At 41.6% G+C, this 23,181-nt stretch overlaps 2 protein-coding genes across 8 annotated transcripts in view; one reads left to right on the top strand and one right to left on the bottom strand.

Annotated features, from left to right (window-relative positions):
- Positions 1-680: 680 nt before the first annotated feature.
- Positions 681-11,795, bottom strand: ALDH5A1 (aldehyde dehydrogenase 5 family member A1). Its single transcript, XM_075083895.1, has 10 exons — positions 11,422-11,795; positions 11,109-11,192; positions 9,895-10,065; positions 9,491-9,607; positions 9,002-9,145; positions 7,649-7,792; positions 5,986-6,144; positions 4,517-4,686; positions 3,710-3,768; positions 681-3,549 (listed from the first exon to the last, which is right to left on the bottom strand). Exons 1-10 carry the CDS (start codon positions 11,725-11,727, stop codon positions 3,344-3,346), a joined length of 1,560 nt encoding a protein of 519 aa, XP_074939996.1. The 5' UTR covers positions 11,728-11,795; the 3' UTR covers positions 681-3,343.
- Positions 11,796-11,869: 74 nt separating this feature from the next.
- The window catches only part of GPLD1 (glycosylphosphatidylinositol specific phospholipase D1), a 37,547-nt gene continuing 26,235 nt past the window's right edge, over positions 11,870-23,181 (top strand). For 4 of the 7 annotated variants that reach the window (XM_075083888.1, XM_075083889.1, XM_075083891.1 and 1 more), the window contains exons 1-7: positions 13,364-13,519; positions 16,309-16,364; positions 17,313-17,391; positions 20,833-20,930; positions 22,082-22,192; positions 22,443-22,491; positions 22,994-23,048. In XM_075083888.1, the coding sequence (XP_074939989.1) occupies positions 13,423-13,519; positions 16,309-16,364; positions 17,313-17,391; positions 20,833-20,930; positions 22,082-22,192; positions 22,443-22,491; positions 22,994-23,048 (545 nt within the window). In that variant the 5' untranslated portion in view covers positions 13,364-13,422. Of the gene's footprint in view, positions 12,215-13,363; positions 13,520-16,308; positions 16,365-17,312; positions 17,392-20,027; positions 20,087-20,832; positions 20,931-22,081; positions 22,193-22,442; positions 22,492-22,993; positions 23,049-23,181 lie in introns of those variants that run through there. The other 3 variants (XM_075083890.1, XM_075083894.1, XM_075083892.1) reach the window with 3 other exon arrangements.

A 23,181-nucleotide genomic window follows, 5' to 3' on the forward strand; every position in this document is an offset into this window, starting at 1 on the left:
TCTTCACTGGTGTTGGATCAGTGTTAACAGCATCAAGAGCCTCCTTCACTTACTCTGAGCACCCAAGGTAACTGCCAGCCTAGCATACCAATGGGCAAGCGTTATGTAGAGTGACAGAGTGACTTGCCACAAAAAAACTTCACCAAAAGCTTGTGCACTGTGGTTGGAGATAATTTCTGCCTATTTAAGCTAAAAATGCTAATAGCTAGTAAAACAGGTAAACATAATTTCTTAAGTTTATTACACAAAGAGAACAGGCACCAGGGGTCAAACAACAGCTGTTCAAAGGGTAACATAAGAAAATAAAATGGAAGTTGGCCATGACTAAGTCAGGTTGGAAATTAGAGGACAGTTTCTGAGGCTTCAAAATGGTATTAACTAAATGGAAATTAAAAAGCTTCCAAAAATCTATTTTAGATCTCCTTAAATGGAGTAAGAAATTGCACACAAAATGACTGATGGTGTATTAGTATGTCAAAGGAGCCTCAACTGTTTTAGATTCAAGGGACTGTAATTGGGGTGACCAAAATCCTACACCTTGTGAACATGTGGATGTGAAGTGTCTTTTTTTTCTAGTGCTAAAGCTGGCAGAACACAAAATTTGTGCAAATCTGAGAGACTGAATGTGGCTGTTCTCTGTCAGTTCAACATTGAGTAAGGTAATAAACCACAACATCCAGTGCTTTCACAGAAGTTATTTATTTACTGAAAACATTTTTCCATCACAGTTTTAATATCCAGAAATTGCTAAACTATCACAAGTGTAATCAATATAACTGAGGTGTGAGGATTCAAGTATATTTTTTTGTTGAAGAATCACAGCTTTTGCTATGAAGACAACTTTAAGGTTATTCTGTGCTTAACTGATGTAGACCATACTGACACAAGGACACTATGCTGGAATCCAACCACAATCCAATCTAGACAAAGGTATTTTTAAAGTTTATTACATACCTTATCTTTAATTATGGTTTGTGCTTGTTATCAGGCATAGCAAAAGGTATTATTTGCTAGAAAAAAAGTAAACATTTACTCATGAATTTTAAGTGCTATTCTCAGGAAAGACAAAGATTTTTAATGCACCAATGTATCGGATTAATAACTTTGCAACGAATGGAGCAGTGGATTAAAGAATTTATGCTCCAGCTGCACGGTCCCAGGCAGTACACCCACATTCAAGACTGCACTGTTATACAGCAGTAAATGAGAACTGCAATTCTGACTTCATACTGCAGTACTCAGGCAGGTACATTTGAAGTCTGTGCAATTTCAGTGGCAGGTACTCTACCCGTGTACAATACCTGTAAGTGTGCCTGCATCACTGTGTTGTGGTACCCAAGCACCAAGTTACAACCTTCTCCTGCCTAGTTACTCTTTCCAATAAGAAATAAGCACGTATCAGCAGCCAAGGCTGGCAAACAGCTTCCTCTTCCACAGCACTGTATTCCCCCAACTGAGGCACCCTGTGCGCTCAATAGCGCAAGCTGACACGTTGGCGACAAGAAAGTTTCTTGCAACTACTGTAGAAATAGGCCATCCTTTTTTTGTTCTTGACAACAAGCACACATGTTGCAACTGATAGCAGTGTTAAGTCCTCACTATCTTAAATGTGCGTTTCTGGTGCAATGGAAATTACTGGCAGGGCAGTTACGCAGACTTTAACTGCCCTTTGGTTGGCCTGATGTGCACACGCTCTGCTGCCAGAATAACGTGCTCCAGACCCAACTGGTCTCAAGTGTTACACAAATACAACCATTAAAAAATACTTAGAAATAATAAGTAGCAGTCAATGCTACCTTATGTGCTCTTCAAAAAAACACAAAACTGTGAAACTCAGTTCTGACTTGCCCTGTGTCCCCCTGTGCCCCCTCCCAAGTCTTGTGTTGCCTGGTACCTCTTCGCGTGGTTGGATAAAATATCCCATTTCAAAGAGTACATTCATTAGTGTATAGGAAGAAGAGCTCTGTTGCCTTCTTTTATTTAATAGTTAATGAGTAAAGCCCCACCAAATAAAGTTAACCAACAAAGGAAACAAAACTTATTCCCCTTAGCCTCTGTGGTGCTAATTTATTTGCCAAATTAACATTGCACATTTTTTAAAGTGCTTTTTTTGACTGCCATTAAAATAACGTTTAAACAGCATTGTTTATTTGTATTAAGGAAGTTTTACATCATCTTTTGAAGATGACAAAATAGTGAGGTGATGTGTTGACGTCTCACCTCTAATCACTTCTATTTACATCTTTATTAGGTCACAGGTTAGTCAAGTGCAAAGGTTTGTAAACCTTCCTCCCTAATGGATATTCACCTGTGTAACCACAAGTCCAATTCAAGGCACAAAGCCCACGGGAATGGAACCATCTATCTACTCATGTTCTTTGGCGGTGGTGAGTAATGTTCCTTTAGACACTGAGCAACTTTTGCATCAGCGACTGTACTTCTACCCAAGGATAGTCATGTTCTTTAATGGAAGGGAGTTTATCTATATTGTGCTGCTTTCACTCGGCTCTTACAATGTCCCCTTACAATTCTGCAAGTTACTCCTGCAGGTAAGCATCCCATCTTCCTCCTGCTGCTCACTAAGCCAGCAGCTCCTTGTCGTGGGCTGTGCTGTTCCCAGGACTGCTAGGGCTCACGGACATCAAACAAGGGCCATATTTGATCCCAGGCATATAAGCTGTTAGGCACAAATTACAGCTCTTTGCTCAGAGGCTCAAAGCTGAACAGGTGGCAGCTGTGCAGCCAACATTAACATGCATTGAAAAAGCTGTCCGTTTGCCTGCATGGACGCCGAGCTGTAGTTAGAAGCAACTCCTCACCTTTCATAAGCATCAGATTTTCCCACAATTACAAAAAAAAGAAGACACGCCTGCTTCTAAAAGAAGGTCACATAACCACATTAGAAAATGTGGGTATTTACACAAAATTCTAAAAGGAGACTGCTGTCCCCAAAGCCTCCCACATCCACACTGAAACATTAGAGGCAGCAGAAAATGGTGGTCTAGTTTCCCCTTGCTGTAGGTTATGGTCTCTCTTCATTATGCACGAGACTCCAAGTCCTCCCAGTTACACAGGGGTAATCCAAGAATAATAAATGTGCATTCTTCCCTACTTGTTACAAAAAATGATGGACATGGTATCACATTACTGAAAAACTGAATGTATAAAGAACCTGTAAAAACATATGGCAGCACAGAATACTGTAAATTCTACACATACAGAACAGGGTTGCTTAGTTTTAAAGACGGTAGAAGTTGCATTCATACTTATTTCTGGTTCAAGAAGTTTATTAAAACTACAGCACTCTTCTCCAAGCTGTGGGGATTGTGCTTTCTGAAGATTTTTATAAGCCTCCAAAGCAGACATATTTTATTTCTAAGTATTCATCAATGCCGTATTTTGAACCTTCTCGCCCTAAGCCAGACTGTTTCACCCCACCAAAAGGACTCTCCACTGAGGAGACTATGCCTTCATTAACACCAACCATGCCAACTTCCAGCTGTTCTGCAACTCTCCAGATCTGAGCCGGATCTTGGGAATAGAAATATCCTGCCGTGCAGACACAGAGACACAGGAATGAAAATTAAAATCAGGAAGAACAATGGCAGAAGACTGTGAAAAAGGGACTTACCGACATAAAAAATCATCACCCCATAGCGGTAAAGCTCATAATACCACAGAAATAAATTTATCTGACAGAGAGGCATACCTGCTAAACCCACATCAGCTGCGTTTGCTATAGCAATAGCTTCTGCTTCAGTCTCAAATCTGCCAATATAAAAAGAAAAAATACAGATGAGGTCTGCAGTTCATCTACCGTCTTGCTGACTCAGTGACAAGAAGCAGCCTTATCAGAAATAAAAAAGTCAAGATGTGTTTTTTCAACATCTAATTTAATTTTCACTTTGAATCAATGGAGGAGTTTCTACCACTTCTCTTAATTTAAACTGCAGTTAAGTAGGTAAGATTGCTTTTATCCTCCCTAGATACTGGCAGTTAAAACATTTACTTCACATGGGTTAGCCCACCATTTCCTAAACTGCACAAGCACTCTTGACTATGGGAGATAACAGTATGCTCTTCCGTCACATCCAGTTGCTCTGGACAGAGGCAGGGAAGGTTTTAAGGAGAAAAAAGAGCTAAGTCCTCTATTGTCAGAAAAACTTAGGACTAACAAATTACATGACAAAATGCAAAGTCTTGCCTCCTACTTCATACCTCAAATGATGAAGATGATGGTTTTGCTGCTATCTACCCTTGCTTAACTACTGATACAATTTAAAGGAAAAAAAATTCTTTAAAAAGTTGCAGAAATGCTAAAACGGATTGACAGAGAGACAAATGGACCACATATCCAAAGCAAGTTTTCAAATGTGTACCCCAGACTTATTACAAGACTTTTGTGATCATACAAAAGTACCTTTTGGCAAACTGTCATTCTCATCTTATTTATTCAAAATAATCTTTCATTGTTGTTTTAACTGCTGTTTTTAATCTGGAAAATGAATAATCTTACTTGATAACAGGTGCTAAAGGGCCAAAAGTCTCCTCTTGGGTGCAAAGCATTTTTGTTGTAACATTACTAAGTAATGTTGGCTCAAAGAAATTCTTCCCCAAGCTGTGTCGTCTCCCTCCAGTCACAATAGATGCTCCTTGAGAAACTGCATCGTTAATGTGTCTCTCTACCTGAGGTATGCAAAACAAAATCTCAAAGTCAGCATTTAGGAATGAACAATAGTATATTTTCCACTGAAGAAATAATACTCTCCACTACTAAACAGAAGATTTTGAAGAGAGGTTTATACTTTGCAGAAGACCATTTGCAATATTATTTAAAATGTCTCTTATTTCAGAGGGATAGATTATGAGTACGGCCCCACTCTCACCGATACTGACGATGCAGCTCTTCTGTTGAAATGAAAAGATTACATCTAACATGAGAAAAAGTCTTTGCAGGACTGAGAAGTACACCTGATATCGGTGATCGAGCACTAAGAAATCAGAAGTACATGACTGTCATTTAAAGAGAAACAGACAACTTTCAAGATGGTACTGGCAAAAACATTTCCCCCACCGCACATCTACAATTCATCCAAAGACAAGAAGAAAGTAACGAGAAAACTAAAGTAGCAGTCTCCACCTAGAATACTGTCCTTTGATATTTCAGGAAGGCAGTAAAGTGACTATATACAGTGCTTGCTTATTGTATATGATACACACACACCCTTTCTGTGATGCACAAAGGGAAGGCACGAAGGAAAGAAATCCTTTGTCTCCCAAATAACTCTGAATATCTTCATATTCTATTACTTTATAAACAGAAAGAAACTGGCAGCATTCAAGTATTAAGGGATTCAAACCAAGCCTGCATATAACTGAGCCATAGTATCTTTGAAAGTATGAACCACATAATTTGATAATCTTTAACCTTAGGAAAGGTGAAATATTATAGAAAATGTGACTTACTGCAATTTAAAAAAAAAAAATTTCTTGGAGTCACGAGTCACTCAAAACAGAAGACCCAAACCATGAAACCTTTTTAAAGTGATTACAACATCCAGGCCTCTGGTATTTTTAACCTCAGTGTATTATTCTGCTTAGCTTTTGCCAAACAGAGGCACTATTCTTCAAATCAGTTGTCATTCACAGTGCTTCAGAATCGCAGGATCACCACACAACTCTCACAGCATATCCAATTTCAGTAAATGTTCTCAAAAACAGCTAGGAAGTAATCAGGAGGAATCAGTTTCTCCTAAAGGAGGAATCTTGTTTTCCCTTAATGGAAAGGAGGGAATGATACATTAACTGGCCACATCTGTTCGTCTGTACGTTTACATGCACGTGCAGGATAGACCACACTTCCAGCCACGCTGCAAATACATTATAACAAAACAAGCATGAAAAAAGCGAAATACAAATCTAAAGTTACTTTATGGATCATAAAAAGGAAATTAGGATTTCAAAAGTTAGATCTTTTCTTTATACCTTCTCCACTGCTTTCTCATTAATTAGCGGCCCTTGGGTAGTTTTTGCATCAAATCCACTTCCGACATGTAGTTCTCTCTCTATAGCTTTAGCAAACTTTTCCACAAATCTGTCATGGATTCCCTTTTGCACGAGGAAACGGTTTGTGCAAACACAGGTCTGAAAACAAATATGAAAAGGAAAAAAACAAACAAAACGGTAGTTTATACTGTATTTAATCTATCCATTAATTCATTCTGGCCGTCGTCCCGCAGTCTCATGTTACTCCAGTGATCTGTCCTCTGCCTCTTCTCCATCATCCGAAACTGCTACCTAGCTTTGCCATTTCTTTCATCACCCCTCTCACTTTAGAAATACAACTTCCACAAGCTGCCGGTATGTGTGTGAAATATGTCACACTGCTAAATTTAAGTCACTTACGCTGGGAAAAGGTTTTGTGAGTTCTGTGGGCTCTGATATATGGATCAACCAAGGTCCAGAACCTGCAAGAAGTACCTTCTAATTAGACCGCGGCATGCTGGACTGAGCAGCAGAACCTCAGATCACACCTGGACGTGTGGGGTCTTTTCTTCTAACTCCATCCAATTAATAATTGAATTTGAGTTCGCTTTCTTGCTGGAATTTGCTTTTAAGTGCTTTCAGTGGCCGAGTTATTTGTGCTACTGAAGGCACTTTTTTTACAGGAGCAATGTGTCCTATTTCAGTTGTTACAGTCTCTCCAAAGGAACAGCTATTTTATCCTTTTATGCAGCAGCAGACGTGTCTTCTATGTTAGATCTTGTCCCAACTCTGCCTGACCACTCAGTGGTCCTTGTCCATGTTCCATTCTATTTTGTTTCCTTTCCTTCTTCCCAAGATTAGTCTTACGTTTTTTTGTTGTGTTACTCAGTCAACATTTTCCCAACCAAATGACCTCCCAATCCCACCGAAAACTTTCTGCTTCTCCAAAGTTCATCCACTTCATGTTCACACGTAGAGGCAATACTCCTAAGGCCGTAACAGTCTCCACACAGCCCTGCTCAGGTGACTGTGCTGGAAAGTGATGCTCTTAAAAATGTTTTGACTCTTAAGTAAAAGACATTCGAAGCAATGTATGCTTCAATCCTGTCTATCACTTTCTTTCTAAGCTCCTCCTTGTGGAAATATCTAGCCATGATCTAACTCCTGCTGGATGCTTTCAGAACACAAAAAAAAAAAAAGACCTGAATTGAACACACAATCTTACAGACAGAAACATTTATCATGAGACTTGAAGCCATTATTTTAAGAACTGACTAGGCACGTTATAAAATACAGTCCTGAGAACTGAGGCAGGATGGTGTCTTCACAGCTCTAGTTCTCCAATAAATTTAAATGCTAACAAAGCACATGACAAAATCCCTTATCGCTTCTCACACTCTTGCGAGGGGTCCTAGTGAACATCTTTCTTCTCAGTGTTATTATTGACTGCCATGAATGTTGTGAAAGTATATGGGATTTGACAGTGTTGTTATTCAGACATGCTGCTAACGGGCTTGGGTACCCACAGCCACGTGTGACTCCAGCATCTTTCTCTTCACAATTAAGTGTTCTGTACTTTCCTTTTACATAAAATAGCTTATTTACAGTTTAAACTACACAGCTCTTCACTTTCCAGAAACAAGGACAAAAGGGTTGCTCTTACCTGCCCTGAGTTTCTATACTTGGAAGCAAGGGCACCTGCAACAGCACGGTCCACATTGGCGCTGTCAAAAACTATAAAAGGAGCGTGTCCTCCAAGCTCCATGGAAACTCGCTTCACAGTGCCAGCTGCATGTTTCAGCAATATCTGTAGGCAACAGAGGAGACACAGAAATTTGTACCTCTACCAGATGTGAACTATGGAACCACAGATGGAACGCAGTGAAAAACTAACTCTGGCAGGGAACTAATTGCATCTTCTCTTTGATGCTAGACCATCTGTTTTCTCCTATGACAAAAACAAGGACTAATTTCCTTAATCTTTAAAACCTTTAAAGATGAAATTATGGCTAATAATGAAGAGAAGCATTTTCATCCACTTCAGTTCAGGTCAGGCTGTTATATACTAATATTGTCACTCTTGTTTGCTTGTTCTTTTTTGGTAATAAAAATCTTGACTATTATAAATTTTTTCGAAGATCTGACAGAATTTGGGATTAAGGTTTGCCTTGATATCAGACTTTTTCTTCAATTCTGCATATGGCCATCCCATAGAATTCTGCCATCTTCCAGCCATGCTCTGCAGTTTTATTGATTTCATTAGAGAAGGTGACAAGTAAGATTGCTTGTTGACTAAGGTTGATAGGAGAGGTGCAAGGGCCTCACTTCTCTAACACTTTCTCTCAACTGCAGAAGCCATTCCTGAACAGTCCTTTGAAACTGAATTTCAGTGTCCTTATTAATATATCATCACAGAATCCCAGGTTGGAAGGGACCTCAGGGATCATCTAGTCCAACCTTTCTAGGAAGAGCACAGTCTAGACAAGATGGCCCAGCACCCTGTCCAGACAACTCTTGAAAGTGTCCAACGTGGTCGAGTCAACCACTTCCCTGGGGAGATTATTCCAATGGGTGACTGTCCTCAGTGTGAAAAATCTCCCTCTCATGTCCAATCGGAATCTCCCCAAGAGCAACTTGTGTCCGTTCCCCCTTGTCCTCTCCATGGGACTCCTTGTAAAAAGGGAGTCTCCATCTTCTTTGTAGCTACCCCTTAAGTACCGGTACACGGTGATGAGACCCCCTCTAAGCCTCCTTTTCTCAAGGCTATCATATCACCCTATGATATGAAAAAAGAACATCCTGTACAGAACTGTTCACATTATAATGTAATAAAGGGCAATTATCCATAAAGTACTGATATTAAAGTAAACAGTATCTCAAGACGTAAACAGTTATTTGGACAATCTGTGTACAGCAGCCAGAAATGAAGGTTCTGTATAAAGGCACACACTTTCCCCCCACCTTTCCAGTATAACCACAGTAATAATTTTCAAGGATATTCTGTGCACTTACGTACCTTTCCTGTTGCTGTGGAGCCAGTAAAAGATATTTTGGCTACCAATGGATCAGTGCACAGAACTTCCCCAACAGCTGGTGTCTGTTGTCTGGAACAAGGAACAACATTATACACTCCTGCTGGAATTCCAGCCTGGTTTGCAAGCTGCAACAGAAGAATTTGCATTATCAGTGCATTTTGTATGAGGAATAGTCACTTAATGTTTATTGTTTTGAAGAAACCAGTTTGTAAGTCAATGGAAGCTGAAGCTGTACAGTGCAACTAGTAGCAGATGCCACTGTGTCAAGATGGCCAGGTCTTCTTTGAGGCTCTAGACCATATTAGAGACGTCTTTCAAAGATTCTTATGAAACTACAACCTCTGGATCAATTCAGCCAACTTATCTTTCCTTCATGTATGAACTTGGCCAAAGTTATCTTCGAAGCCCTCGTGACTCCCCATTTACAGCTTCAGTCCACTGCTAAGGTAAAGCTTGGCATGAAAGCTCACCTCCCCAAGAGCTAGTGCTGATAACGGTGTGTCCTCTGCAGGTTTCACTACCACCGTACAGCCAGCTGCCAGAGCTGCACCAACCTTCCGGGTAATCATAGCACTGGGGAAATTCCACTAGGATAAGAGAGAAAAACACAATCAAACTTGTGAAAATTTTGCCTCCTGTTTTTGCAGAAATAGCTGACATTTTCTGTAGTTATGCGATAACCTAAACAGACCTGCATGATGTGGTTTGTCCTAAGTGAACATTACAAAGAAGCACTGCCAATCCAGGAAGAAGTGAGTACGAGGTAGGAACTAAACTTTACTGTGTATCTCCTGGGCAGGAAGAGCCATAAGGCCCCGTGCTGTGGGCTGGGCTGAAAACTTTTGTATGATTTGAAAAATTCAGCTATGCTTACTGGGGTTATAATGGCTGCCACTCCTACTGGCTGCTTCAGCACTAGGATTCTTCTGTCTTTTGCAGACGCTGGAATGACATCACCATAAACCCGACGAGCTTCCTCCGCAAACCACTCCAGAAATGAGGCAGAATATAGGATTTCACCCTGTGCTTCTTTCAGAGGCTTCCCCTTTGATTAAATCAGATTGAAGATACACTGTAAGCCGCAGACTGGAGTGATAAAAACAAATTCAAGTTATTTTGGAGTTTCTGTTCTTTTCAGAGTACTTTATAATCCCCTATGATGTACACTGCAGTCTCCAAAAATGATTATATGATTACAGCAGCAATAGTTTTGTGGCCTCCATATACCATCATTGTATAGTCAACATTTTGTATGTTGTGCCTGGATTCAGACCTGCCCACGACAAGGAGCTGGAATAGGAAATATAGCATGTGTTTATTTACAAACTCTGCAGTTTGCTGCTATTATTCTGAAGAAGATGCAAATCATGGTGAAACAGTTAGTTACAGGTTTATGCTAGGGACTTTTGTTTTGGGGAGTATTACTTTGGATTACCTCCAGGTCTGATCCTGTGGACTGGATGACCATTGGGGCACCACAGAGGAGCTGCCAGAGTATCTTCTAGCATGGTTTTATCCAAAAGGGTCCCAGACTGTGAGCTCCCAGACTGCTCTGTGATGCAAACCAATGTACACTGAGTGAATCCAACTTGGGAGACTTGCTTAAGAGTACTGCAATTTTTTCTGAGTCAACGCAACTGGTAAGACACAAACATTTTTGCTGTGAAGACCAGGGTTTAGGTTGATGTGTGCTTTTGCACACCATGAAGCACAATGCAGGTCCGATTTCCGCTGGATTGTTAGGTACTATTGACATCAAGATGATGCATTGTATATATGCCAGAAAAAGCAAAGTTTGAAACATTACCCATTGACCTAATAGGGTGATGTAAATGCATCCGCTAAGCATTGTTTTGTAAGTAATGGGAAAAAAGATATGGTGGCAAAGTGGTGGAATGCATACAGGGTGTTTTGAGGGCTGTCAGTGTTAGTTTATTTCAATGTTACACTTCTAAAAAGGCTGAATTTTTATTATTCACTCTTTCATTGATGAACATGGTCACGGTGACGATGACGGACAGAGTTCACCCCGTTCCGGCCGGGGCCAGACCCCGCGCTGAGGGGCGGCCTCCCCCACGCCGTACTCACGTTCTCGGCCGTGATGATCCTGGCCAGCTCGTCCTTGTTCTCCACCATCAGCTCGTACCACCTGCGGAGGCCCGCGCTCCTCTCCTGGGGAGAGAGAAGGCAGCCGTGGCCGCCGCTCGGGACCACCTTCTCCGCGGGGGAAGCCAAACCACGACCCCGGAGACCCCCGGGGCGGACCCGCAGCCCGCCGGGGGACGGACGGACTGACAGCCCCGGCCGGCCCTCCCCGCCCCGGCCGCCTCCCGCCCCCGGCGGCGCCGGGAGCTGCGCTCCGCCCGGGGCTCCCCCGCCGCCATCTTCCGCGGCCCCTCACCTTGGCGGGGAGGCGGCCCCAGGAGGCGCCGGCCTCGTGGGCAGCCCGCACGGCCGCCCGCGCCTCGGCCGCCCCGCAGTCCGCCACCCGGCCCAGCTCCTCGCCGCTGGCCGGGTCCCACACGGGGAAAGCGGCGGGCGTCTCCACCCAGCGGCCGCCCACCAGGCCGGCCCGGCGCACCAGGGCGGCGGGGAGCACCCTGTTGCCGCGCCGCGCCGCCGCCGCGCCCGGGGGTGGCGGGGGGAGGAGGAGGAGACGGCGGGCAGCGGCGGTGGCGGGGGCCCGCCGAGGCAGGAGGCTCGCCATGGCTGCGCACCGGAGACAGGCTACGGGGCCCGGGCTCGGGCCGAGCCCGTCCGCGCCGCCCCGGAGGAGGAGCTGCGGAGGGGCCGGCCCAGAAGCGGCCTCTAGCCGGGGCGCGGCGGCGGGAGGACGGGCGGGGAGGGGCGCTGGGTCTGCGCTAACGGGTCCGGGCAGCTCGGCCGGGGGCTGCTGGATCCCGGAGCCCCGTTTCGCCAACCCCATTGAGACCCCCGTCCAGAGGGAGAGGGGGTGATATTCCAAAGAAAATTGAATTTTCCGCTAAGCAATAACAGTGAACCGTGTGAGCTGGGCAAAAGAGAATTTGGTGGCCAGAGAAGGGAGCCGAAAAATAGGGAAGCATTTGTTTTGAGACTATATCCTTGAAGAAGAACTGAGAGACTGATGAAAAGGAACATCCCGCCTCAGAAGATGCCAGAAGCTGGGTGGTAGTCAAGTATATAGTCAAGGAGGACAACTAATTGGGATGTTGGTAAGAACTAAAACCAAGTGTCCTTTAGGTGAACTACCCTTACTATAATACTAAAAATCATGGCCATAGGCCAGGAAACCCTCTATTTAAATAAGGCCCTCGCTCTCTGAGCATGTGTGGTAAATTTAAAGGGAGCTGTACCTTTACGGTGAAATGAGAAAGAAACTAACTGGTTATTAGTTGGGGGATGTGAATATTAGCTGTTACTGATGCACTGAACTGTATAAATGCTGTGTAGTTCCTTGGTGCAGTGTGCGAGCTTTGTGGGGGTACTGCCTAGCACCCATCTTTGTGCAAAAATGTAATGAATAAAATACCTCCGCTCTGTGTGTACTTTGGGAAACAAACCTCCTTTTCGGGAAAATGGGGACCTGAGCTTGATGGCCTGGCTCCAAGGAGCACCGGCCCGCGGTCATACTCCAGGGCCCGTGGCAGCTGCCATCGGTCTCTGGCTTGAGGGCTGTGCCAAGGCTCTGCCCAGTGCCACCGTCTCACCGGGGACCGGCGTGGCTGTGCTGCACGTGCCAGCCCTGCCCGCAGGCTGAGCAGCAGCGGCCTGGCATGGCGGCTGGGCCAGGCTGGCACGGAGGATGGCTGGGAGCTGCGGCACACCTGGCTTCCGCGGTCAGAAGTTGGTAGCCATGTGTATGGCAGGACTACTGTGATTTCCCCCAGTATATCAACTGGGCTTTCAGTCTGGATCATAAGACCCAAATATATGTGTGCAATGTCCTATCAGCTCACCAAAGCTTGTGAATTTGTATTGCCTACGACGCGGGAGCTGCTACGCTTCTACTAATACTGCTTTGGCAGTTGGCATTAATTTTTTTTGTGAAACCTGACAAGGCTGTTGTAAGGCAAGAGCACCATGAGCTGGACGAACTGTGGGAGGATGCTCTTATGTGCAGTGCTTTTGTATGTTAACAGACCTGGCTGCTGCTGTGCAGCAGTGGCAGTTACACTGCCCAAACCCCAGAGATATTACAAAATTAAAGTGGGGGAACACTAGGTTATTTCGTCTTATTTATAAATTACTGTATTTGAGGCAAAGAAAAGCATTGGTATAAAATAGCCTTTCAAATACAGCAGTTGTTTACTGGCTGAGTCAGCAATATGCCTGAAAGAAAAGGCATGCTCCGTAACCTACATTTCAAAGGTCACAGTGCTACTGCTCCAGGCTTCTGAAAGTCACAGTTCAAGCCAGCATCATGGCAGGTTTGAAGATTTGCTCTGTTTTGCTGGTTATACTATGCCATTTCTGCCAAAGATGTGTCCCATGTGGGATTTCAACACATGTTGAAATAGGTAAGACATGTTCAGAATGAATTTTCATGTCTTTTGAGTTGCTTGGGAAAAGAAGTAAACTGAGATTCAGCTGGAAAGCAAAGAGGGGGAATAAAGTAATGAGCATTCTACATAATTAAAAAAAAATGAATAACAAATATGATGGATGAGTAGTTTGGTTCTGGAGTTTGAAACTTTACTGGCTTTTTTATAAGCAAAATGCTTGAATCGATTTGATGGCGTATTTTTCCGTGCCTAAAACACAGGCATTATGTAACTGGAATGTTTGTGTCTGTGTCTCTTACGCAGACAGGGTTTGCTTTGGAGAAAGAAGAGGAATACTTTACACAGTTACAGGATTGTTATATTTAAGCTAGAGAATAACACAGGTCATTTGTGGTAGCTCTGTTTTCAGATCACCATGTATTAATTTTGCCATATCTACATAAAATAGATAAAATGCTGTAATGTGTTTGTATCTGTGACAAACATCATGAAAATTTTGTTCTGTGTCTTTCTGGTAGGTAGCCTGAACAGCCTAGATTTGTAGAGAATGAAGGAGAGAGCGGAGTGAATTTCAAAGTGGGGAAATATTTCTGGTTTTTGTTGCTTGTTTGCTTGCGTTATTTTTAAAATCTAGTTTCTGCTGCCGTTCTTGCAAGAACACTCATGAGCAGTGCGAGGTTATTCTGAAACATTTACTCATAATAAATTGACAGTTTTAATTTTTTAGTCTTCTGTTTCTGATTATAAATCCATTGCTCAAAGAGATAGTAAAATGGATGATGCCTCTATACAGGTAATAGTCTTAGTCTTTAAGTACTGAATATATGCAGCTTTGAACAAGTTAGAAGCTGGGATTATTCATGGCATTCGAGACTGAGAGTATATTCCCTTAATGGGTGTTGTACCCTTGGTCAGGATCCTGCAACCGTTTGCTTTTCCTAACGATACGTCAAGAAACCCACAGTAATCAGTACAGGTTCTGAAAACCTGAAATAACAGATTTGGCAGAACAGTGTTTTTGCAAGAAATTTATGAAGAGAAACAGGAGCTTACGGATCTGTCCTGAAACAGCCATTTTATGCTAATCAAGGAAGCATATTGCAGAAAACATCTATTTAAAGTTCTTGGTTGTCTGAGGAGTAGTGTGTGTGCTGAACTCTTGGGTCATAGTTTACAAAAAAATTTGTCCATTTGTCTGAAAATTACATTAAGTTGGGTTCAGCTCCAATATTGCTAAAATCAGTGCTTTTGTTAATGTGCAAATAATAAGATACTGAAATCCAAACACTGAGTATTCCAGGAAAAAAAAAAAACCCAAGTGAACTGTAGAAAGGAGCTTCTCCAACTCAAAACCAGCACCAAAGTCTATCCTGGACAGACTTCTGAAAGTACTTTTAAAACAGTGAAAAGCTCTGCCTGTTCAAAATGTTGATCATGTTCGGTGTGCTTGGCGGAGCTGTGCTGTGTCCTACTTGCCATGGCCTCGTAGCTGGAGGCAGGTCTGCATGAGGAAGCTCTTCCCCACCAGGGGCTCCCATCAGACCCATAGGACTCTGTGGAGCTGTGGGGATCCATCACGAAATTCATTGTAAAGGTGAACTTCTAGGGCCTGGGCCCGCAGGAGTAATGAGGGGAGTCAGGGGGAACAGGAGACAGGAAAAGTGACCTGCCAAACTGAGAGTCTCCCACACTGGAAATGGGGGGGGGGGTGGGGGGGTGGGGTGTGTTGGAATGGCTGAGCCTTAAAATGATAGACTTTTAATTATTATTATTTTAAAGTTTTTCCTGTTCTGGTGCAAGATTGGTCCTTAAGGTACCTTAGCATATAAGGATGGTTTAGATAAGTGGGTAAAATTTAGCATGAAAGATCATTGAAACCCACGTAGTTTTGCCCAGATCTTATTTCAGAGTGAGAGTGGGGTTTTTTGTGATGTGATTTATTTGGTAAGTGTCAAATTAAATTCAGCATATTCTGGGTTATCTTGATCAGTCTTAGTTTGTAAATAGCTTTAAGTAAGGAGTAAAACTTCGTGTGGGCAAGATGATAACCCATGCATGCAGTTTCAAATGAATAATTTTAGAGGCAATGTTGGGTATTTTTAGAATAGTGTTAACAGATTAGCTCTGGGATCTAACATCACTTAAAAGGAGACTTCATTAAAGAAAAGTGATGTCAGTTTGTTTCATTCTCTTGTTGCGCTTGCTCAAAAAATATTTTGGCAGCAAGAATGTCTCCCTATTCAGTGAATAAATAGTATTATTTACATTGCTGACTTGAGATTTTTGTTGGTTTCCATACATGTTAAAAATTAATCAAACTGTGAAACATCCACGTTGATTCCTGAGGTACCTTTTCCAATGTTAAGGGCAACAGTGAAACTGAAATACAGTGCACGTGGGTCCTTTATAGCTAGAATTTTATGATCTGTACTCTATACGTGCTGGGTGCGATCCATGTCAGTTCACTGCTGTAGCTCAATTCTGGACGCGGGGAGTGCCTTTTCCCTGCGATTAAGCACTTTCACCTTTGTCAGTCAGCTTGGGAGCGGGGGACTGGAGAGAGACTGATGAGACCTCAGTGTGCAGGTTTGCCGCAGAAACAGCACTTCCTTATTAGTTCCCTAGGTGAGAAAACACAGCCTCTCGCACATGCAGCATTTTCTGAGAAATCATGTTTCATGCACCTGCGCCACATGGCTTAGGTAAGATGATGCGATGTATTCTGGTTTTAATAATGCTTCAACCAAAACGTGGGCCTTGCCACAGTATCTATAAATTCAATACTTCAATATGTTGTTTTTCAGCACATAGAGCTCTGGAGTTTTTCATTAAGCGTGAAGGGAACGTTAATTATAGACAGGTAGGAAGCATATTATTGCTTAATTGTGTATGCCTTTCTTCTGAGTGTTTTTCTGTCTTCTTGCCTTTTATTATTTTTCTCAGTAATATGTGTGTAACTGTGTGCCTAGACTGTATTTTTACCTTGTTTTGTTGAAAATAATTTGACTCCTTCTGAATACTACTTCAAATATGTAGTAGCTATAATAATGCGTATATACTGTGTGTGGTTTCTTGCATTTTGTCCCCTCATCTTAAGTCATACCCTCCATAGGTCATTGTATTAGAAGAATCAGTAGAGGACTTTTAGAAGGAGGATTTAGTAAACATAAGGATAGCAAAATGTCAGCAAGGTTTTGAACTTAGTCCACCACATATATCATTTAACCTATTTCTAATTGGTGCAAATAGCTTTTCCTTTCATGGACTGTACCCAGCAGAGCACTGTAAGCATGTGGACAGTTTTCATAAACACATGAACAAATATGTGTTTTGTTTTTTTAAAAAATTTAATATCCTTTAGCACAAGGTAAAGAAGACCGTTTCATATAGCTTGATCTTTTGTCAAAGTAGGAAATCACTCAAGGGAGGTATTCACATTGTCCGCTGTAGGCAGCTATGCTGTGATTCAGAGGATGGAAGATAGCAGACGAGGCTTTTTGTCTAGCCCAAGGGCACCCTCAGAAGGTGACTTCACCAGTATCTAAGTTAGATCACAGGAATACTTTCCTCAATGTCCTTTCAAAGGAGTGTATACTGCTTAGTTTAGTTTCGCTTACAAGTATTTTGGCAAAGTGGGGAGCGGGACAGGATAATGGGGGATGGTGACGACACTGAACTAACATATTTTACCAAGGTAATGGTGGTATCTTGATGGAGATTTAAATTTTATCTTCGGTATTGGCAGTGAACTATGGTTTTGTGCTGTGCAATAGCATTCTGATTCCTTTTTTCCCCATCCTTTTCCCAGTTATTACTAAACCACCAAGATGCATTTCAGGCTGGAAGCATTTATCCTGACGCATTTTATCCTTCAATCTGCAAAAGTGGTAAGAAAAGCTTTATGAGTCCAATATTGTAACAGCTGTACTTTTAGGTGAAAACCCTACAGAATTTAGGAGGGTTGAAAATAGTTATGTGACAAGAAATGAAGTATGGCCAAAAATACCTTCCCACAAAAACGTCGACCTTTTTTGTTAGTATTTTGAGCCTTTTTGTAGAACTATGTAAGAAAATAATACATTTTAAAATGTTTTAAGAAAGTAACTTAATGTGTAGGGCAAGTTGATAGAAGGATGCTGCTTGGCTAAATTAGGTCAGATGACCAAGTACTGTCTTGGGGAGAAACTGAGAGGGCAAAATGGTCTTTCTTCTAAGTCTTAGGGAAAGTCTAGAGCTAATTTCTATATTAAGTATTAGTTTCTCACAGATCAGTCATAAAGATGATAGGAGAATATTAAAAGCTCACAAAACTAAAATATTTTAGGACTTGCTGGGAGTCAGGGCATGGGGGAAGAAGTGTAACATCGCAGGTTAAAGCCTTTCTTTCTTTGCCAGACTGCTGTCTTTTGCCTTTTTCTGTTTGAAATTAATGTCAGTCTTAGTTTTGGTGCTTGCAGATCTAAAGGCTGTACAACAAAATTAACACCCTGTTGCAGTGGCTGTAAAAAGTATGTCTTGACTTGCAGCTGGTCCCTGATTTTTCAGCTTTGGTAGGTCAGCTCTTAGAATCATAGAATCATTTAGGTTGGAAAAGACCCTTCAGATCATTGTGTCCAACTGTACACCTAGCATTGCCAGGTCCACCCCTAAACCATGTCCCTGAGTGCCATGTCTACTTGTCTTCTAAATACCTCCGGGGATGGTGGCTCAACCACTTCCCTGGGCATCGTGTTCCAGTCAGCTTCCCCAACACCACCGGTGCTGTAAAACAGCCAGCTAGAGCTTGGTCCAGGATATTTGCTATTGAAGTGGTAAATCTAGATAGTGAGCAGTTAGCAGATGGGACAAAGACACTCTGTCCTCCAACAAACAAGCTATTAGGATATTCAGGCAGATGCCAGAGACAAGGCAGTGATATGCAGTTTGTGTGAGGATATTTGGCCATTTGATGTTTGAGATCTTACTGAAAATCTAAAGTATGGGAGGTGGCTTATTTTAGTGGATCATGCAAATTCAGATCTATTAAATTAAAAGTGTTCTTAGGATCTTTGTTTGGCTTGCCTCATCTTTTACAAGTTTTTCAGCTGAGTGCCAGTGCCTTCACTTAGCTCAGGATTTGTTTTTCCTGCCTCAAACTGCAAAGTCCTTGTTTGTCTTTCCAAGGATGCTTTCCCCATCTTTTCTCATTGCCTGCTCTACTTAAAGTCTTAAATCACACAGTGGCAGCTAGGCTTCTCATTGTTTCTTAGTCATAGGCTGTTGATGCTGACTGTTGTTTGTGCCAAATACAGGCTGCTTGGTTTATATCCTGATAGGCAGGTTGCCCCATCCAGGTTGCCTAACGGAGGGTGTTCTCTGTTGTTACATTGTGGTGCTCAGTTCACATCCAGATTGCTCCTCTGCTCTGCCATTTAATACTGGTTTTGGCTCCTGTCACTGTTCCTGGTCTTCTGTCCAGCTTTGCCAATGTCTTGTCCCAAACTTCAGTCTCGCTTGTCTTTGTTTCAGGACTGATGTTCTGGGATTTCTTCAGTTGCTGCCTTAATTTGGTTATTTCTATCTACCTCGTTTTTCCCTTCTAACAGTTTTGACTTCTCCCTTATACCAGGCAAGTGATCGGAGGCTCTCTATCTGCAGCCTCCAGCCCACATCCCTTCACTAAAGTTGGGGTCCATCTTGCCTTGCTTTATACTTAGGCCACTTGTCAGCAGTCAATGTGGAAGAAATAGGTACCTCTACAGATCTGAGCTGTTTTAACTGTGTGCCTCTAGATCAAGAACAAGACCATCCAGACTGCCTTTCCAGGCAGGAGACAAACTTGGATGTAAAAGTCTACTCTGTGAATGTCTAATTTAGGTCTAACAAATCCCATCATTATGTTATCTAGTTCATCTGCACTGTAAAATGTCAAAAGGCCAGGAGGTGACTGAATCACCCACAAGGTCTGCTCTCTCAGTTTCAGCATTTAGCATTCCTTAATCTTTTGCTGTTTCGCAGTTCTGTCTGAACAAACACATACTCTTCCCCCAAGTGCATTGATGATCTCAACAATCTATCTCCTGCCTACCAGGTTCTTCCTTAGAGGATTTAATATTGTGCTGCTTAGTCTCGTCACGTCAGCATCACTTTGCCCTTGGCTTTATGTAGGTACAGAGAAATTTTTAGGCAAGGTCCCAGTTAGATCCTGCATAATCTCTTCTGCATAAATCCAAGTGAGAGCACAAATTGATGCTTCAAAGGAAAACCTGATTTTTCCTGCTTTCCTCTGCCCTTCTGCTCCTGCACTGACTGTATCTTGGCAAGTTTGCCATTCTGTTGAAAATGATGATGACAACATAGCCCTCCTCCGCTCTGTAGAAACTGATACCTGTCCCAAAGCATGATATTTTGAGTTGGCTGCTATGCCCATCAGCTTTTCTGCCATACAATTTGATGCTTTGATTTAGCGAACAGCTTCCCTGTCATCTGTCTTTATCCTCTCCACTTGGGAGGCAGTTTTTCATTGTATTGTTCCTACTCACAGGCACAAAAAAAGGGAGCAGGCACAAAATTTTCAGATGCTTCAAACCAAAATTGTGGAAGGTGAATCTAGTATCTTTTAACAGTATAAATCATATAAAAATACATCTCATTTGGCTCTTCTTATATAAGTGGATTGCAAAATGTATCACCTGTATGATATGAAATTGAACAAAAGTCTATCATTTTTTCATGGAGACAACATTTTTTCTTTTCCTCTTTTCTTTTCCTCTTTTCTTTTCCTCTTTTCTTTTCCTCTTTTCTTTTCCTCTTTTCTTTTCCTCTTTTCTTTTCCTTTTTTCTTTTCCTTTTTTCTTTTCCTTTTTTCTTTTCCTTTTTTCTTTTCCTTTTTTCTTTTCCTTTTTTCTTTTCCTTTTTTCTTTTCCTTTTTTCTTTTCCTTTTTTCTTTTCCTTTTTTCTTTTCCTTTTTTCTTTTCCTTTTTTCTTTTCCTTTTTTCTTTTCCTTTTTTCTTTTCCTTTTTTCTTTTCCTTTTTTCTTTTCCTTTTTTCTTTTCCTTTTTTCTTTTCCTTTTTTCTTTTCCTTTTTTCTTTTCCTTTTTTCTTTTCCTTTTTTCTTTTCCTTTTTTCTTTTCCTTTTTTCTTTTCCTTTTTTCTTTTCCTTTTTTCTTTTCCTTTTTTCTTTTCCTTTTTTCTTTTCCTTTTTTCTTTTCCTTTTTTCTTTTCCTTTTTTTTTTTCCTTTTTTCCTTCTTTTCTTTTCCCCAGTTTCCTTTCTATTTTTCTTTTTTTAATCTTACTTTTTCTTTCCCCAAAGCAAAAAACAAATACTGACATAATTTTACTGCAATAGGAATATTCCATGATGTGTCTGAAGACACTCACTGGTCACCATTTCTCAGTACAAGTATTCGTTATATCAGAAGGAATTATCCTCAGCCTTGGGAAGAGGTAAGAAAATTTCTTTAACTTTTGACTTTGCTCTCTACTGTTTTTTACACCTTCACTTGTTGCAATTTCATCCTTTGGGAAGTGTAGAAAAATACACATTTTTAAATTAAAGTCTCCACTGATATAGGAAAATTTGAAATCCTATTTTCATCTTTACCAGACAAAAAGGTTATGGTTTCCATATCGATTATCTCCAATGTGGTCTGATGCTTATGATACATTTCACTTTCAAATGTGATTGGTGGTCTTGCATTATTGTCAGATCTGGTTCAGTGTTTAATGCTTGAAACCCAGGTGTCTTTTAGAATTCTGACTTATGAAATGTTGGCCTTAGGCCTGATATGCTTTTGTGTATGGTATATCAGCTACCCAGGAGGAGAGGAAAAACAAACTGTCAAATTGAGAATGATTTAAAATGTGATATTGTTTTCTTTTCCTTAGTGGAGAATTTGCCATTCTTTTTCTGCTCAGGAGAGTCATAGAGGTGGAGCAGCATTTGAGAGCGCATGAGCTCTTTAAGACCTAAACAAGTCTGCCAGCCTTTTGGCTGGCCATTGGTGATACTGATCTTGTGACCTATTAACCCTTGGGAAGTATAGATTAGTCAAAAACTGTGATTCAATTACAGATTTTTAAAAGAAAGATTCAATGCAGATAAGTCTTTTCTGGAGAAATTAAATTTCTGTTGCTAAAACAATTATTCCAAATAACTTTTCTGTTTGTCAGAATGAGTATTTTCATACCTGGGCTGTTATCAGGTACTTTTACAGTGAACAGCACTTGCACAGGAATGTTTTCTCTCCTCTGTATGTCTGCACAACACCCATGGTGGCAGAGGGGGGTCACTCCTTTGAAGTGGAAGTGTTTGTCCTCAGGCCAGAAAAACACTTTAGTACACATCTAACTTGAAGTACACAAGTTGTCCTGACATTAACCATATAATTCTGTGGCCCTTGGTTGTATGAAGTGCTTAAAGCTTCTCAAGTCACAAAACTCCAGCATCAAGGGATGAGTGGTCAACACTTCACCATGCTGAGTTCCTGGGTTGTAAGAGTTTTCACCTTGTCTAATGAACCAATGTAAAATGCTCACCTCTTCTTAAAGGCAGGAGTAAAATTACTGACTACAACAAGTGGATTGTTGTTGTATAGGCTACAGAGAAGCTGGTGGCTTTCCTGTTTGGAATTGCCTCACATATGGTGGCAGATGTTAGCTGGCATAGCCTGGGCATCAACCAAGGATTTCTGAAGACCATGGGAGAAGTAAGCCTGCATTTTTATATTTATTGATATAATTGGATTTGTTGGAATTGATAGCTTGCTTTGGACTCCAGTGGGGAGGGAAGAGAAAAACTAGCCCTGTTTCAGGAAGATTTTCATGGAGACATAATATCACAAACTCCACAAGAACGAAGTTGGTCAGGTTTGGGACCTGTGAAGTTCAGGGCTGCTTGGACAATTGTTTGTATGGAAGGATGAGAGTACAGACAGTTCTCTTTTTCTCTTTCTCCAGATTGATTTTCATGGTTCATACTCAGACGCTCACAATGTTGGCGATTTTGGTAATGTTGCTGTTTGCTGATATAGATCCTTCTACTAGAATAACTATTCCCCTTCAAAATCACGGTGGGTGATTCTGGCTCCGACCCTGTGCAATGCAGGAGCCAAGAATGAATCATGTGGACAACACTCTATTCTCACTCTTCCCCCTTAGCTTGCAAAGCCCTGCTATCCCTGTCCTCATGTTCCATGTTTCAGCAGATGTGATAGAGTTTATGGATACTTGTAATAAAGCCAAAACACAGGCTGAAGGATGCTAAAGTTTAAATGGAGTCACTACCGTGATTTTAATTTTAGATGATTCTTATTCTCTCGAAGTATAAAATAGGCAGCATACTTTCAGGTGAACCATTTATGTATTCTAAATATACAGCTGGAGGATCTACTGTATAAATGTAGCTAGCATAGCCATACATAGCTTCATCCTTGCTGTTACCCATGGTAAATATTTAATGAGTTTGGTATGTTGGGCTTTGTGGGTTTTTTTCATTCTTCCATCTGCAGGAGGAGATGTGCTGAGTCAGTTTGAGCTGGACTTCAGTTATCTGGCATCAAATTGGTAAGATAATGAGGTTACCTTCTTTAATAATTATTTCTGCCTACTCTTTATACTCACTGTGTTTTAACAAAATGCTGTCCTCCTTTATCTTTCTCTCAGAAGAAACCGTGCGGCTATTGGAATTTTTCTGAGT

The sequence above is a fragment of the Phalacrocorax aristotelis genome, chromosome 2 (genome assembly GCF_949628215.1).
Source record: "Phalacrocorax aristotelis chromosome 2, bGulAri2.1, whole genome shotgun sequence".
In the NCBI taxonomy this organism is placed as follows: Eukaryota; Metazoa; Chordata; class Aves; order Suliformes; family Phalacrocoracidae; genus Phalacrocorax; species Phalacrocorax aristotelis.

Bases quoted from the DNA above. Each gene is read 5' to 3' on its own strand.
- ALDH5A1 (XM_075083895.1), bottom strand. From the start codon at position 11,727: ATGGCGAGCCTCCTGCCTCGGCGGGCCCCCGCCACCGCCGCTGCCCGC. The intron at 11,193-11,421 runs GTGAGGGGCCGC...CTCTCTCCCCAG, and splicing joins GGGGCCGCCTCCCCGCCAAG to GAGAGGAGCGCGGGCCTCCG. The intron at 9,608-9,894 runs GTAAGCATAGCT...CTCTTATCCTAG, and splicing joins TGGCAGCCATTATAACCCCA to TGGAATTTCCCCAGTGCTAT.